Source organism: Manis javanica, chromosome X, assembly GCF_040802235.1.
Source record: "Manis javanica isolate MJ-LG chromosome X, MJ_LKY, whole genome shotgun sequence".
In the NCBI taxonomy this organism is placed as follows: domain Eukaryota; kingdom Metazoa; phylum Chordata; class Mammalia; order Pholidota; family Manidae; genus Manis; species Manis javanica.
This window is the reverse complement of record NC_133174.1, coordinates 1,599,903-1,616,271: the sequence shown is the minus strand read 5'-3', so window position 1 is coordinate 1,616,271 and position 16,369 is coordinate 1,599,903. Positions and strand designations below refer to the sequence as shown.

At 45.0% G+C, this 16,369-nt stretch overlaps 1 protein-coding gene across 2 annotated transcripts in view; it reads left to right on the top strand.

The window, feature by feature from the left end:
* The window catches only part of PRKX (protein kinase cAMP-dependent X-linked catalytic subunit), a 60,002-nt gene extending 44,084 nt beyond the window's left edge, over window positions 1-15,918 (top strand). For both annotated transcript variants that reach the window (XM_073228099.1, XM_073228100.1), the window contains exons 5-9: window positions 1,205-1,300; window positions 5,035-5,092; window positions 7,853-7,930; window positions 9,990-10,138; window positions 11,995-15,918. In XM_073228099.1, the coding sequence (XP_073084200.1) occupies window positions 1,205-1,300; window positions 5,035-5,092; window positions 7,853-7,930; window positions 9,990-10,115 (358 nt within the window). In that variant the 3' untranslated portion in view covers window positions 10,116-10,138; window positions 11,995-15,918. The remainder of the gene's footprint in view (window positions 1-1,204; window positions 1,301-5,034; window positions 5,093-7,852; window positions 7,931-9,989; window positions 10,139-11,994) is intronic.
* Window positions 15,919-16,369: the final 451 nt, after the last annotated feature.

Genomic DNA, 16,369 nt, shown 5'->3' with positions numbered 1-16,369 from the left:
ACCTGTCCCTGGGTGCAGGGCTACCTTCATCCACAACAGCCTCATTTCAGGTCCTTCCCATAATCACATCTGCAATGACTTTCCAACTAAGAGTGTTGGGGTAATAATACCATGGACACATCTTTTTGGAGGCCACCATTCCACCCCTCTGTACTCCTGTTTTCCTTTAAAGATGGAAGGAATTGATTTAGAATCCACAGGAGAATTATTTTTGCGCTTTGAAATATGCCATCATCCATAAAGATGTCATTTGGAAACTGCGTTTTATGAGATTCTCTATTGCTTGCTTCGCTAAAGGAGAAGGTCCAGTCATAGCAAAGCTATTTAGAGATTATTCTTTTGAGCTGAGAGTATTTGCATCGGGCAATAGGAGGAAATAACAAAAGTACAGCTTCAGCCTAGGAGCACCTGGGTGCATTTGTGGTACATATTGGTAAACTTCTAGAAGGTCTTGGTTTTTTCTTGGTCTTTGCAGTTTTAAGTATATTTCTTACTGCATTTATTTCAGATATTTTCCCCTATTTCCTTGTGTTAGAAAAGATACATCTGTTCATTTGCATACCTGGACTGCAGTCTTTATTCGTGGTAACTATGCCGTAGGCAGTACGTAAGTGAATGGGTGTGGCAATGTGCCAGTAAAACTTTATTTATAAAAACAAGGTACGGGGCATAATTTGCCGATCCCTGGGCTAGCGAGCACTTAGTTATTTCAGGGTTACCATGAGCAGCGAACATGGCCCGCATGCATCTCCCAAAGCATCACCTGGGTGAATTCAGTGGATTTGTACTGGAGATTCAGTTCTCAGCTTCTATAAAATATAGACGACCCAGGACAAGAAAAAAGAACCCAGAAGAGAGTGTAACCCATCCTGTTCCGCCGGGCATGTACACACTTACTGAATAGCCGTGGTGCGCCTCCTATGGCCGGACATGTAAGAAAGACCAGGAATTCAACCCCCGGTGGTCTGCCTGTCCTCGCCTCCTCTCTGCTAACCCTTTCCCTGCTGGTGGGCAGCGCTTCACCCTTGACCTCTTAGCACCATCCCTTCCTGCTTCGTCTCTAGGGTCTGACACTCCAGCATGTGGTGGCAGACGCGCCCGCGCATTAAATTTCCTTCTGTGCCCAGCAGAAAGTCATCATTCCAAAGCAGGGCTCTTTCCCCTCACGCTCTCCACTGAAAAGAGATATTTCTCTCTCTCCCAGGTTTCCTCCGTTTTTTGATGACAACCCCTTTGGCATTTATCAGAAAATTCTTGCAGGCAAAATAGATTTCCCCAGACATTTGGACTTCAACGTCAAGTGAGTAAACCGTTTCCCTCGTCAGCGGGGGTGTTTGTTTACAAAGTGTCTAAGAAAGCACAGGGCACACTTGTGTTGAGGGCGATAGTGTATTTGCACCATTAGTTGTGCTGTGATTCAGTTCTCTCGGACCTTCACCATATCAAAAAAAGGCAAAAAGGTTTTCATTTCTCTCCTTCAACAATACTTAACCTTTTAATTGCTCTTTGAATCCCTCAGGAATAAATACTCACAAGTCAGCCAAATAAAGGTGTTTGGTATTGTATTTTCTACAAGGGTCGTTGGGCATGTGACAAGAGGACCTGCCTTCTCCCAGCTAGTTTGGGGGTGGCTGACGGGTTGGTGGGCTCAACAGTTGATCTTTTCTGTCCTGCTTAAATTATTCTCATGCTTAAAGGGCTTCTCCATGCTAAGATTTTGAGTGGTCAGCATGCATTTCTTCAATGACCTTTGAGTAAGCATTTCCTTACATTTGTGGCAACGGAAGGCAAAATGCTGTTTTAAAAAATGTAAGAATGTGTTTGCTTTTGTGTGCACGTTGACCATTCTGGCCACCTTTTAGCCCTCTTGCACCCAAATGAGCCCTCATTTCTAGCCCCTGTATTTCCCAGATGTGATTTTGGGTACCCCGCCCCTGCTGAGCACAGAATGGAGTAAATAAATCATAGCCAGTTGAGAACTCACGTTTTCTCCTTTTTTCTTTTTTTTTCCTTTGGCTAAGTGTTTCGAATCACCTGTAGAAATTAAGTTCGGGGACAATTATTTTATGATAATGGATCAGTGACAGGGACCACTGGCTGCATCCAGCTGTGTCTGTTAGTGGTGAGTGTCCATCCCTCTTACTAGGAAATCCTCACTCCAAACAGAAGGCACTATTGCTCTTCTGTGGGCTGGAACTTGAGTTGTGTGGACACACCGTGCAGGTATGAAAAGATCTGAGTAAAAAAAGGACGCTCCCATTTAAAAATAATCACCTAGAAAGGATGCTCTGTGCAGTGAAGGATAAGACCACGAGGAATGAGGGAATTGGAGCAGTTGAGTGTCAATAGGATTTCTCTCCCAGGGTGTAAAGCCTTTTCAGCTCAGTGACATTATCTTAAATGGATAGGAAAAGCCTTTTAAAATTGAGGTATCTACTTACCCACAATTTAGCAATGATGTGCTAAAGTGTCTGACTCCGAGCCATGGGTCAGTCTGCCAGTGGGGGGCCTTCTTATACCCCTTGGCATTGTCTGGGTGAACCTGTGGGGTGTGTCCATCTCCCTGGGCACTGATGCACATGGTACCCATTCTGTGGTACAGTGAGACCTCGATGTCACCGTTGGTACACGTCTGTCACGTAAAGTAACATGGACTGTCTCTTGCATTCCCAAAATCCAGCCTCCTTTCATAGCCTCCTAAAAATTTTCACTGTTCAGAAACTCACTAGGCTTTATCATTCCTCTTGCAAGAAACAACTTTAAATTCTTCTAAGAGACGGTTCCCCAGAGAAGGGACCATCCACAGAATCTTAGGTCACTTATTTAGTCATTAACGTGAAGGGCTCAGGTCATTTACAGCAATGCATGGAGTGGGTCCCAACATTTTATGGAAAAGAAGATATTCTAGAAAGAAAAGAAACAGAGGCATCATCGAGGTCCAGTCACCTCTCCCCCTTTTTTCTCTGAGTTGATCTTTATTTTGAAGCGAGAACGAGCGGTAGGTGCCTCATAACCCTTGATCTAAAGGCCTCATTTAGGATCTTATTTTGCCCCAGTGTGGGGGCTTGGCAAGAGCAGTGACTGGGACCCTGGATGCAGTTGATGACTGCAGGTGGCAGTAGAGTAAACAGTACATTACGGGCTAGACCTGAACGAGTTGGCGCAGCAGCACGCCACGACCGAGTCATTTCTCATCCACATTACGGCCCTTGGTTGGCCACCACTGTACAATCCTGACTTCCAGTTCTGTAAGGATATAGTTGGTCTGCATGCCCTCAGGACACTCCCTGGACAGTCGTTGCCTAGGCCCGTGTCTCTCAGGATTGGAGACTGAGAATCGTTCTAGGAATACATCTAATTGGAAAGGAAAGGAAAGCTTTGGCGCTTGTTGCCAGCGTGGTAGAACTAATATCTGTGAGTGTTTTCTCATGTTTGAAAGCTTCTGATGAGAGAGAAGCCAGCTGGCACCAGGATAGTAAGTGAGATTAAGAATTTCAGCCTCGGTGAATCCAGGCATTGCCAGGGAAACACACCTCCACCTCCAGAGGCGGCATCCGGAGTTCCTGTGGTGTTGCCGTATCAAGTGGCCCCTTTTCGTCTGCACCCTCTGCTTTTTTTTTTTTTTTTTTTTTTTGCAAAGGTTTGAGCTGTTTGGCAAGGGGGTTGATTTCGTTTTATAAATAAATGTTCATTTCTGTGTAGTCCTACTACAGGTTTCAGTGTAGCCCCTGCAAAGCTGTAAATAATAGGGAAAAGGAAGGAAAAACATATATTTGGGGTTGGCTTAGGAGTGTGGTTTCGGGTGACGTTCTTGTTTGCTTGGTTTTTGTTGTGTTGACATAATGAAAGGCAAACTCAGTATGTCCTGAAAGGTGTCTAATTTTTCAGTGCCCACGCTTCTCTTGCCCAAGGGGATTTCCTCTTTATTACATGGATACAAAAATCCTCGCTTTAGGGAATGGGCCCATTTCTCTGATTTTCACTCAGAGATGCCAGCAAACCCGAGAGGCCCCCCCATTGTGCTTCAGAACTCGTAACGTTGGGAAACCCACTGGTTTATATTGATTGCTTGCCAGCGTTTGGTACCAGTAGGAGGTTGGGACGTGCACAGTGTAGACATGAGGGGCCCTGGGACCCTGAACCCCTGCATTTATCTCTGTGAGCACTAGAATCTCAGCTGACTCCTGTGAACTTTCCCAGGGGGTCACAGGGCCCTGGGCATGGCCTAAATCTAGATGTGCACTCCTCACCCGAGGACATAGTTTATATCAGCAAAATGTAGCCACAAAGTCATGGGTATTTTGAAGTTCAGTCAATGAGGTTTTTTTGTTGTTCTGGGGGATTTCAGTATATGTTTAAAATGCCTGGATCTTATTATACGTAATAAACTACATATTACGCACACACACACACAATGCTTTTTATCTCCTTAACTGTGACTCTTAGAACTGTCTGTCTTCTGGAAGTCTTGAAGCCCGTCTGACACTTCCATGCCAAGTGGACCGGCTTACTGTGTTCTGACGACCTGTTCTTTACAAGGAACATCTGAGGGAACCAGCACACTTTAAAGGACATGGAGTAATTAGGGCACTTGAGGGAAAACATTGTAAACCAAGGATCCCATAAATCAAGTAGACCCGCAGGGCAGAGTGTGACCATTTATTTGGGTAAAAACAGATAAATATTCCCTCTGCCAGGGGCAGTTTGAGAGGTATCTTGTAATGGAAGTGTCACAGTCCCCAGAGCAGGCATGCATTTTCTCAGGCTGATGTTCAAAGGCTCATCTTCTGTGCAATGATTTAATCAACTTTTCTCCCTCGGTGTGAGCTTCTAGAGCCTTCCTTCTACAGCTCAGTCCCTATGTGCATGCAGCCTGGCATTGTGTAAATTATTGAAGAAACGGTGACGGTAAGAAATAAGTGCTAGAAAATGTTTAGCCAGAAGGAAAGCTCACCTGCTTTCCACGTGCCTACATGGTGTGTTGCTAGGGTCCGTGTCAAGATATATGCACTTTCTGTCTCCTTCCCCAAACAGAGACCTCATCAAGAAACTGCTTGTTGTTGACAGAACCCGTCGCCTTGGAAACATGAAGGTCGGTGCTTGTGTCCATGATGATGAAATGGTATCCATGATAAGTTCCAGCCATTGGACATTGTATTTTCATATTTATAGATCTAAACAAAGGCAGGGTATGCCTGTTTGATCACTGCCCAGATTTCAAGTCTGGGTTTCTGGGCATGAATGTTTGAGCTAAAATTCACATACCACACAAGTCACCCATGTAAACTGTGTACAATCCGATGGGTTTTAATGTATTTGCAGACATGTCAATTTTAAAGAACATTTTCTTCATATCAAAAAGAAGCCCCATACCGTAAAGCGGTCACCTTCCACCACCACCATTCTTCTGTGAATCAGCCACTAAGCTGTGTTCTGTCTTTATACATTTCTCTATTCTGGGATTTCATACACATGAATTGTACCATATGGGACCATTTGTGTCTGATTTCTTTGTGATGTTTTCAGCGTTCATCCATATGAAAGCGTGTGTCAGGGCCGCCCTCGTTTTCGTGGCTTAGTGAAATTCCACATCTTGTTCCCCTATTCATCCGCTGATGGCCGTTTGGGTAGTTGCCACCTTTTGGCTGTTAGGAGTAGTGTGCCATAACCATGAGGGTGTATACATCTGTGTGTGCATTAATCATTATTTTGGAAGTTGTGCACTGTATTACTTTCACGTGGAGGTAAACACATTTAAGGAATTGGCTGTTGTATAAATGCCGTGGTATCTTATGTGCGTGTTTTGGTTCGGTTTTGGCACCACTGAACCTGAGAGCCTCCATGGGCATCTTTGTCAGGAGCCCTAGTTCCGCACAGTGATGAAGCAATAAAACCATGGGTCGGGGCATTGACCCTCTCAGTTGCAATACTGAGACACTGCATAGACTGTGTGTGCGGCTTGATCCTCACAGATCTTCTCTCGGGGCCTCTGTTCTGTGGCGTATCCATTTCCTGTGGCTTCTGTAACAAAGGCCACGAACTGGGGCTTAAATCACAGGAACCATCCTTCCCCAGCTCTGGAGAGCAGACCTCTGAGGTCCAGGCAGGGCAGGGCCTCCTCAGGGGAGCCTCCTTCCTGCCTCTGCCAGCTTCTGGGGGCTCCAGGCAGCCCTGGGCACGTGGCCGCATCCCTCCCGTCTCTGCCTCCATCTCCACGTGGCTTCTCCCCTGTGCATGTGTCTCTCCTCTTCTGTGTCTCATGAGGACACCTGTCCTTGGGTGTAGGACCATCCCAATCCAGGAGGACCTCACCTTGTTTACATTTCCAACCTAACATTCGCAGGTACTGCGGGTTAGGACTTCAACATACCTTCTCACAGTGTACCTCCCATCCATAACAGTCGTCAAATTTGTCCTTCCCAGCATGTGAGGACATCAGCCCATGATATGTGCAGGTCTCTAAGGAGCGTCTTAAAAGCTAACTTGGACATTACTGGTGAAGGAAACAAATCAGCAAAACAGAGTATTCATCCAATAATAATGTTTCACAGCAAATAGCATGAAAATGGTTAGGTACACGGTTTAAATGTCACCAGCATGCAGCAAGGAGTCATTGATTGCTCCATGGCTTCAGGAACAACACAGGTGACCCACATGTAGCATCTGCTACAGGGGAGGCTCAGTGACTGTGGGAGGCATCCTGGGGAAAACACAGACATCTGAACAAGGACTTGAAGAGTGGGTAGCGTTGCCTGACCTGGAGATTGGCTGGCACAGGCTAAAGAAACTGCCCAATGAAAATGCAAACATGTTCCTGAGTAGTAAGCCGTCTAGTGCAGGTAGCAGAGATGGACATCATTGGTTCTCTCACCAAGGCTGACCATCTATCTCCTCTGTACTGTGTTTCTGCTGGCCAGGTTGCTGCAGCTCCCTGTTTGCAAGCGCCCCCACCGCCATCAATTTACTCCTTTGTGTAGGAAAAGGGGTCTTGTTTATAGCATGGAGCCCGACGGCCTTAGCTTAGCATTCTGCAGCCTCCTGATACGTCTCCACCACATATTTGCCCTCTTATGAGTCACTGGTCTTCATGACAAGCCCTCACGCCGGCCATGCTGCGCTCCCCAGCCTCCTTCACCATCAGACCTTGATGTTTTTTTCTTCTTGGTGTCCTGTTATTTGGAGTATTTCCCCTTTTCTTCTAAAGGATACCCATTGTGTTTAACTCATTCATCCCCTTGGACATTGCTGCCCTTCATATGTGGAAAATTTCTACTGCTTTCTTCTTCTTGTACTTCTTTCATATTAGTTGAATCTATCTACCTGTCTGTCTGTTATCTGTGTTTAATCAATCATCTGTATATCTGCCTGCCTGCTTATCTATCTGTCCATCTATCTACGTGTCTGTCTGTTTACCTACCTACCTATCTGTGTGTGTACGTATGCATCTGCGTATCATCTGCATCATCTATATTTATCTATCGTCTGTATATCATTTGTCTCTCATATGTATACCTGTCTCTGTTCCACTTGTCAAGATGAGAACAGGTGACATATTCAGAAATTACCACGAGTCCAATAGTTTACATTGAGATGCTTGACTGTCTTTACATTCTACATTAGTCTTTCATCCAGAGCAATGCACACATGAGCATAACGACTGGATGTGTGTCTACTCTGAAGAAAAGCAAATGAAACACAAAGTTATTTAGCTCAGACTACAGAGATACGTGCTCAAAACATAACCAACCTCCGTTTGTCTCTCCACTAAATCATGTCGAGATGCGTTGCGATGTTTTCTTTCCCGGCCTGCTGAAACTGTGCACGCTGATAACAATGCACGTTTCTTTTGAAGAACGGAGCAGATGACGTGAAACGACATCGGTGGTTCCGAAGTGTGGACTGGGAAGCGGTTCCACAACGGAAACTGAAGGTACAACATATGTCAACGGGCAACTCTTGACATCGTTCAGCTCCCCCTAACAAGATTGTTAAGGAGTCCGACTCTGTGACTCACGTATTTATGGTAGAGACGTAATTAGTTTGTACAGTACAACCAATCCCTTCAAATGATTGGTAAGCCAAGTTCCCTACCCAGTGGTTATCTGAGCACTAAAGAGGCACCTGGGTAGGGGTTAAGACCCCAGCTTTTGTGACCAGACTTTTTGAGACCTGCTTCCATCCCTCACTAGCTCTGTGACCTGAATGAGGCTCATTCCTCCATTTCCTAATGGGGAGCAGTCAGTGGAATAACACAGATAAGGCGTGTGTCTAGCACTTAAGGATATTGTACAGTGATGGAGACAGATTAGATGGACAGTATTCTGTGGCTCATACTTCTTTGACCTGAGTATGTTTTTGATGAGAGGCCTCAATGGCATCCTTCTCCACTTTCCACTTTACTGTCAACAGCAAGACTTTAAAGATGCTGGTACCTGGGTTCCAGCCCAGACTCTAGGGCTCAGCCCATTCCACGGATATCAATGAGCTGCTTTTAAGTTTTAAATATTTTATTGTATTAATTTGATGTTTTGTAAATAGAATAGGTAATTGCTTTTTCAAAAACCGAATCAATTTTAAATGGTCTATGTTTCCACATCTCACGCACTTGCCCTGTTCCGTCCCAGCTACTTTCTTTGGATTTTTCTGTGTATCCTTGTAGGCTAGGAAAAACCCGTAAGGATTTGCATATTCTTATTTTCTTCCCATTGTGACACAAAACCATAGCTATACATGCAATAGCCTTGCTTTTGGCTTAGTATAGCATGTAGTTGTTCCACATACCTGGATAGCTTTCTCGTGGAGCCCTTCACGTGTCTCTCCGATGGTTTACTTACGCAGACCCCAGCTGATGGACACTGGTATTGTTTTTGGTTTTCTGCTGCAAAGAATAATCTCACACATTTAATCTATGTGAAGATAAACTTTTAGAAATGAGATCATCGGGTCAAAGGGCAGACGCGTTTCAAGTATGGGAAATACTCCCCTTGGCATCCACTTGTCTTCCTGTTCTCTGTCAGGATTCTGTAAATGTATCTGCTTTGCTGCGATCTGTTAGACGCACAGGGCTTTGGGACAGGGACTAATCTAGGTCCTTCTGGCCTTGAGGATTCTTGGCATCACTAACCTCAGATTTCTTGTGGAATCATCAGGGTTATAAGCAATCTTGTAGGGTGTTGGTCACCCCGTGCATCCAGGGTTCTCCATGAAGTCTTGTAGTTTCATAGGATTAGAGGAAAACAATTGGTATCTGTGTGCATTACAGAGTCTTTGAGTTGGACGTGGCTAGAGCCACCATCTATCCAGGAATCAGCAAAGGACAACCTGTGGGCCAAACCTGGCCCCTCACTTGTCTTTATAAATACAGTTTTATTGGCACATGGCCACGCCCATTCATTTAGACATTGTGTGTGTCTGCTTGCTAGTTACAATGACAGTGTTGAATAGCTGCAACAAATGGTGTGGCCTGCGAATCTGAAAATATTTACTCACTGGCTCTTTATGGAAAACACTTGTCTGGCCTTGTGTCAGTCCCAGAGGCCTCATTATGTTGATGCAGGAGGGAGGCTTGGCATTGGTGATACCTAAATGTGAGACGGCTGCTCTTCCCATCTTTCTGGAATTTTCAGAGTCTGGCCAGTGGACCAGCTTCATCAGAATCCCCAAGACCTTTGCATGCCCGGGAATTTGCATTGAACAAGCAATCCAGGAGGTTCTCAGTTCTATCCATCCTTCTTCCCTTAATTCCTCAAATGGCACAAGCCCTCGTCAGCCCAGTGGTTGATACCTTATTTGCAATATCTCAAGGCAAAGCTTTCTTTATTCATAAACAAAGGAATGATGACTTTGGTTTTCTAGTGTCTTTCTTCTTTTTTTTCCAAGTCATTTCCATTTTTATATAAAGTCGTAAACCTAGGAGAATGTTCAGAACATTCCGGTGCTCACATTTTCCTTGCTAATTGTGCCCTTTGTATGTTGGCGGGACCCCACAGCCCCCCATCGTGCCCAAAGTATGCAGCGAGGGAGACACGTCCAACTTCGAAACTTATCCCGAGAATGACTGGAACACAGCCCCTCCGGTGTCACCGAAAGATTTGGAAGTCTTCAAGAATTTCTGAGGATGGGAATCCTTATCCAGAAGGTATATCTTTATTTTTAGCCATGAAAAATTAGTGATGTTTGAAATGACCCTGGGTCAGGGAGAAACTGCATTCTCCAAGGGGGGCTTCTTCATCATGTCGCAGAACAAGACGGGGTCCTTTCAGGTGTGAGTCCAACAAACACCCCAGTATTTGCCCAGAAATGTCAAGATCACATCCGTCATTTAACTCCCCACACAGATCTACCGGGGCAGAAATACTTCCATCCGAGTAAGACCCTCTGGGAGGTTTGCGTGCACCTCAACATTTGAGAGGCACCGGTTATTCTGATGAGAAACCCTGAGATTCAGTCCCGCTTCCTCCCAATACTTAAATATTTTCAAAAGCATCTTTGGGTCAATTTTTGTTAATGTCTCATGGAATTTGCTAAGTTTCAATTCGCGATTCTAAAACTGATTTTAAGGGGAAAAATATTAGAATGTTTGCACTCTTGACCTGGGGGAGGGTTCCGTGGGTGCGTACACACATTAAATGCATCGAACTGTACGCTAAGATGTGTGCATTTTATTGCATGCGGTTCAATAAAAATAAAGTATCAATAGAAAAAAAATTTGTTGAAGTGTCTTATAACCATCCCTAGAACCTTCCCAAAATGATGGTTGGGTAGTAGATCTATTATTCCCTGTTGCCTAAACCTGCTGTTGAGCACAAGACTTTCTTCAGACTGTAGACATTCCTCTATTGTTCAGTTTTAATAACCCAAAGTAAAGAAAAAGTAAAAAAAAAGAAAAAGAAAATAAATTTTGAGTTAGTTCTTTGAACCCTTGAAAGTCTGTGACGATGACTTTGAATGTCTAGTTTTGTAAGTACTGGTACTAAGCACCTTTTAAGTTCTCCCAATTCCATGTAGCTTGGTTATACCGCAGGGGTTGTTCCTTCCTGTAACATCCAAGGAAGACAAATCTCGCCTTGAAGGAGGAGAAGCAATGTAGTGCCAGTGATGTGTCTACACGTTCGCATCTCTCGTTTCTCTCCTTCTTGTTTTCACAATGGCCATTCCGAGCAGGGGGAAAGCAATGTGCTCAGCACCATTTGCCCACCATGCCACTGCTGAGAGCGGGGACAGGGGAGGCACGGCAGGCAGAAACCTCCGCTCTCTGCTGGCGTGTCTATGAAAATGCGGAGACAAAACTGGACTCTTAAAATGAGGGAGGAAACGATAACAGGGACATTGGGGGCCAAGTCCATGGAAAAGTAACCTGTCTGCTTCTATTTTCTTCTTTCTTCACATCATAATGTGACTCTCTTTTAATGATGGGGACTTGTTCTCTCAAAACGAAGTGTCTTCAGCTTTGCCAGCCTCTTCAAAGCCAGGGAATTCTGCTTTTAAGGATTTTTTAAAATCCTGAAATTGTTCCTGCAGCTCTTTACTTTTTTTCTTTCTGGGTCGCTGAATTGCTTTGATTTTGTTTACTTTGCCCGTAACGTTTTATGGGTTATTGTTATGCAGTCAGATTTCAATGATGAAAGTCCTTTAGAGGGAAGAGCATCTCACTGGTGATACCGAAAGAACAGAGCCTTTTTCTAGTAACATAGATTCTGTTAAACGTACTTCAAGAAACAGAAGGCTGCTATCCAGAGGGCTTTGTCTGACCCTCGGGAAGCAGCTTTCTGCACTGCCCTAAGCTGTCAGGTAAGGTCACACAGATAGAAATAACCTTTCTCAATGGGGCGTGGGGATGGGACAATTCAATGAATGAGGAAATCCTGAAACACTGGAAGCCCACCTTAAAAACGCTGCTTTTGTGTGATTATAAAGTTCTGATTACCATTATCATGATTATTACAAAATTTACCCAGTTCTTTAGAAACTAACATCACTTCTGTCTTATTTCAGAACCGGAATGACTCACACTTGCCCTGGACAAAGAGCTGACAACACACAAACCCAAAGAAACATCTTGATGTAACAGGGACGTTTCCACATTCATATACGTCTGGATGGACATAAACCACATGAGAAACCGTGGAAATCCGTGGACCTGGCGTTATTTTAAGCAACTGGAAATCTGCAGCACAGTAGGAAGTTCTGAAAACTTGTTTGGTTCTAGAGGTTTATCTTTTAGCATTTTATCTTTTAACATTGTGTTCCCACTGTGATAACTTGGTTTTTCTCATAGACATAACTTCATAAGTTTGAACTGGATGCTTTCAGTTACAACCACAAATTTATGTGTGTGTGTGTGTGTGGGTGGGTGGGTGTGTGTATAAAAGAAAATATGACTGTTGCACAGAAATTGTGCAATGATGTAAATGTCCATAGTTTGCAGAGCCTATGATTTTTACTTTTCACGTTTTTTCCCCCTAAGAATCTGTTCTCTTAGGACAAAACCTGAAAAAGGTAATGTGTGCATTTTTTATCATATGTGCATTTTATACTTAGCGGTGAAGAAACTACTGTGGGGGGGGTCTACACCCGCTATCTTTTTTAGAGCGTCGTATCTGCTAGCTTTACATCTTGAAACTGGAAGGAAACAGAAGAAGGTCGTTGAATCTTAAGTCTAATGGCCAGTGACCATTCAAGGTGTCCAAGGAGTGTAACACAGCCAGGAAATTTTCTGTGTCACGTTCAGAAGTGTCGCCCTCCCCTCCCGAGGGTGACGGCGACCTTCATGAAAATGCCCATTTGCGTCTCTTGAACACAACGCACCTTCCACGGCTGATGAATCCTGCCTCTTGGTTCCGTTACACAGATGATCTCTATGCAAAGGTTTTCCTATAACTCTGCTGGGAAAAGTAAGAAACAGATGCCTTGTAGGATGCAAGCATCCAACCCCGTAAAAACTGACCTCGTGCATTTCTGCTTAGTATCTGTCCTCCTCGTAAATGTCGTATTTGAGTCACCCCCCCCAACGCACTCTCATCTCACGGATGCGGCGGGCTTGAGCAGAATTCCCGGTGCATGAGAGCCTTTCTTCCTCTTTGGACCTGATTGTGATACTGTGAAAAGCATCCTGACGATCCTGCGTCCTTAGGGTTGACTTAATGAAAGCCAGATGTTGCATGGACCACGAGGAGCGTGTTCCCGTGTAGGCGTCTCCCCAGAAACAGGGCATGGTGTCCTTGGGGTGCTGTGCTGGTCATCACTCATGTCCCTGTCTCCTGTGATTGTAAACTCTGCCATAAAAACCTAAAGGGGGTCTCTGCCCATTCCTGGTTGGGGTGAGTCAGCTGGAACAACAGAGTTGCTCAAATCTCTTGTGCATCTGGTCTTGGGGGGCCCAGCGATGACCTTCCCCATGGAGGTCTGTGCTTTTAAGAAGCATAGACCACGGCCTTCTGTGACCGCCCAGGGACACGGGCATGGACCTACACACGGGAAGGACCCCCTCTTCACATTCCCTTTTCCTTCCGCGCAGCCTCCCCGGGCAGCTGGGATGGAGGGCAGAGTGTACGCTGGGGAGCACGCTGGTGGAGGTGGATGGACGCAGAGGCAGGGCTGGGCACTCTCCCAGGTGGCATGAGTTCTCTGTCAATGCTGCTCTCCTGTGGTGTCTGGGAAGGCCTGGCATCCCTGGGCACCTGCTTCTTCTCCTGTAGGCACATCTAGGGATGTGAACTGGCTGTTGGGAAAGTCATACATTCTTTTTCAAGTAAGAAATGTCAGAGGCAGTACAGTCACCTATCCCATTTGGCCACAGGGCACGTACAAATCAGAAGGCAAAGAAAGGTTTGTGTTTTGGCAGGTGAAATGAAGAGAGCATGCATGTATGAACCGTTTGCTCACTGAATGGTACAAGGTTCGGTCGGCAGAGTGACTGTGGGCACTGGAATAGACCCCCAAGGAAAAGCTCCCGCATCCATGCCCTCTGTAGAAACAAGTAACGATGATTGATTATGATTCTGGAAACCTCTGCTTAAAAACGTAAAAATCCACGAAGAACCGCGCTCAAACACGGTGAAACATCATACACACACATAGTGACCCGGGTGCATATTTTCAGGCTAAGCCCTTACCGCCCAGGATTTCAAAGGGAAGATGAAAATAGCAGCAGAAAAAAAGTCTGAAATGCGTTGCCTTAATTTCAAACAAAGCTGCAGGACAAACAAAGATTTGAAGGCATGGATGACACCGTTCTTTGAAACATCGTCATCGGCCATCTGCCGTGCAAAACAGATGACACATTAAAAGCAGTTCCCAGAGTAGCAGGTGGCGTTAAACACAGTCACGCCCATCGTCATACCCAAAGTGGAACGGGGTGCTTGCCAGCGCCTGTGTTTGGCTTGTGAATTAAACGGTATGACATCATAATGCAAAGACCAGTTTCATCCACGGGAGTCCTGCACCCAGGGGACACTCACCATACCACTGAAAAATACTTTACTCAGCAGAGGCGTTGGGAAATTTTCATGTATCTGATATGATATAATCAGTGTGCAAAGTTTTGAGGAAAAGTCATTGAAAACACAGAATGTGGACCCCCCCCCAAATTACAGATTTATCTTGGTTTACACAATTTTATGTGTTGGCAGTATTTTCTTACACAAGGATACTATTTTTGAAAACTCTTTGGGGTACTCATAGATGGCAGGAAAGGACTTGGGGCGTGTCTTTTCCAAAGCACGGTGTAACTGTCCTGCTTTGACATGTACCTGTAAAGGTAAGAAGGGGGTAAAGTCACACCTGGGGATACTCTGTGCCACCCATTTGCACGGATGACTTCCACTTCTTTTAGAACTTTGGAATCCTGCTCCGCATAAAGACAATAGGGCCAATCATGCTTTCTGCAGTCAGCTGACAGAATATGTAAAACCATATCCTTAGCAAAAATATGGGTGCCTGCTTCCTGCCATCCTGATACTTTAACACACCACTGTTCATCCACACCCCGTCCCCTGCTCGTAAGTGTCTATGTACATTTGCATCTGGATTTTTTTTTCCAATCATTGGATTTTGGGTGACAAACATCCCACCATCACAGAAGCCCACTATGCCTCCCGACGTAGGGTTTGCATTGTGATGTTTGAGTTGTACACACCTTGGGTCTGTCCTGCGTCCTGTGCCCCCTGTCGCTGTTTCTGATGGTGATGAGGACTTCCGATGTGTTCACCTTGAGTGGTCGATGTTTACTTACCAAAATTGAACAGAAAAGCACATGAGTAGGTGTGTTCATAGATTCGGATAGTTTGATGTGTGTGTGTCTGTGTGTGTGTGTAGGTTGATGGAGGGTAACTTTGGGGGTGTTCTCACCAAGCCTAATGTTTTCCCGTCGCGCCTGCTTTACATCCCTGTGGGCTTGCCTCCGAAGGAACCGTCCATGATGAAAGGGAAATGCTCTGTGGTGGTTTCCTGTGCATTACTGTGTCGTGAGATGTTGTGTCATGCTTTTTCCTCACTCTTCCACAGTGGAGATCTCTGTTATTTAAGCAAAAGTCATTACAGGTGTGTTTTAGCAGGTGGGATTGCAAGCCTGTCGACACATAGGCATTTTGGCTCTGCAGAAAGGGCATCGCTTTGTTCTTTCTCACGCTGGGTCCCAGGCAGCCCGGCTGGTGGCCCTCTGACCGCTTGGGGGTCGTGCAGACCCAGTGTCCTTGCGGGCGTGGGGCGCCCTGGCCAGCCGGCACTGGGATCCCAGCCGGCATCCCAGCTTCTCATGTGGGGGGATAAAAAGCCTGTTTCTAATCCTCTCAGTCCCTTGCACAATGAAAATCACTGTGATCCATGTATATACCTTAGGAAAATTTTACTGCTGTCTAATTTATGTAATAATACTATTGATTCCAGGTTTGTTTAATAAAACTTTGTATCTTTTAAGAAGTCTGGTTCTGATCTGTCTTCTGTCATGGGACAAGCTCTCGTTTTTCTGCTTTCCTGTAGTCCAGAGATCAACAATCTTTTCCCTTTTTTTCAATTAAATTGTTTACTTTTTATAGAGGTATAACTGACGCACAACATACTTGCGGACACGATGACAGTTTGATATTTGCGTATGTTGGGAAATGTTCACTAGGACAAATCTAGTTAACATTGTTGCCATACGTAGTTTGTTGTTTTTCTTGTACCGAGAATTTTTAAATCAGTAATTTTCAAATATACATTAGTGTTACTGTATCTTTTTCTGCAAAGGGCCAGGTGGTAAATATTTTCAGAGTTGCAGGACACAGAACGTAAAAACAACCTAGACAGTGTGTCAGTGAGCAGGCGCAACTATGTTCCAATAAAGTTTTATTTACAAAAACGTGTCCGGGGGCCGGATTTGGCCTTCACA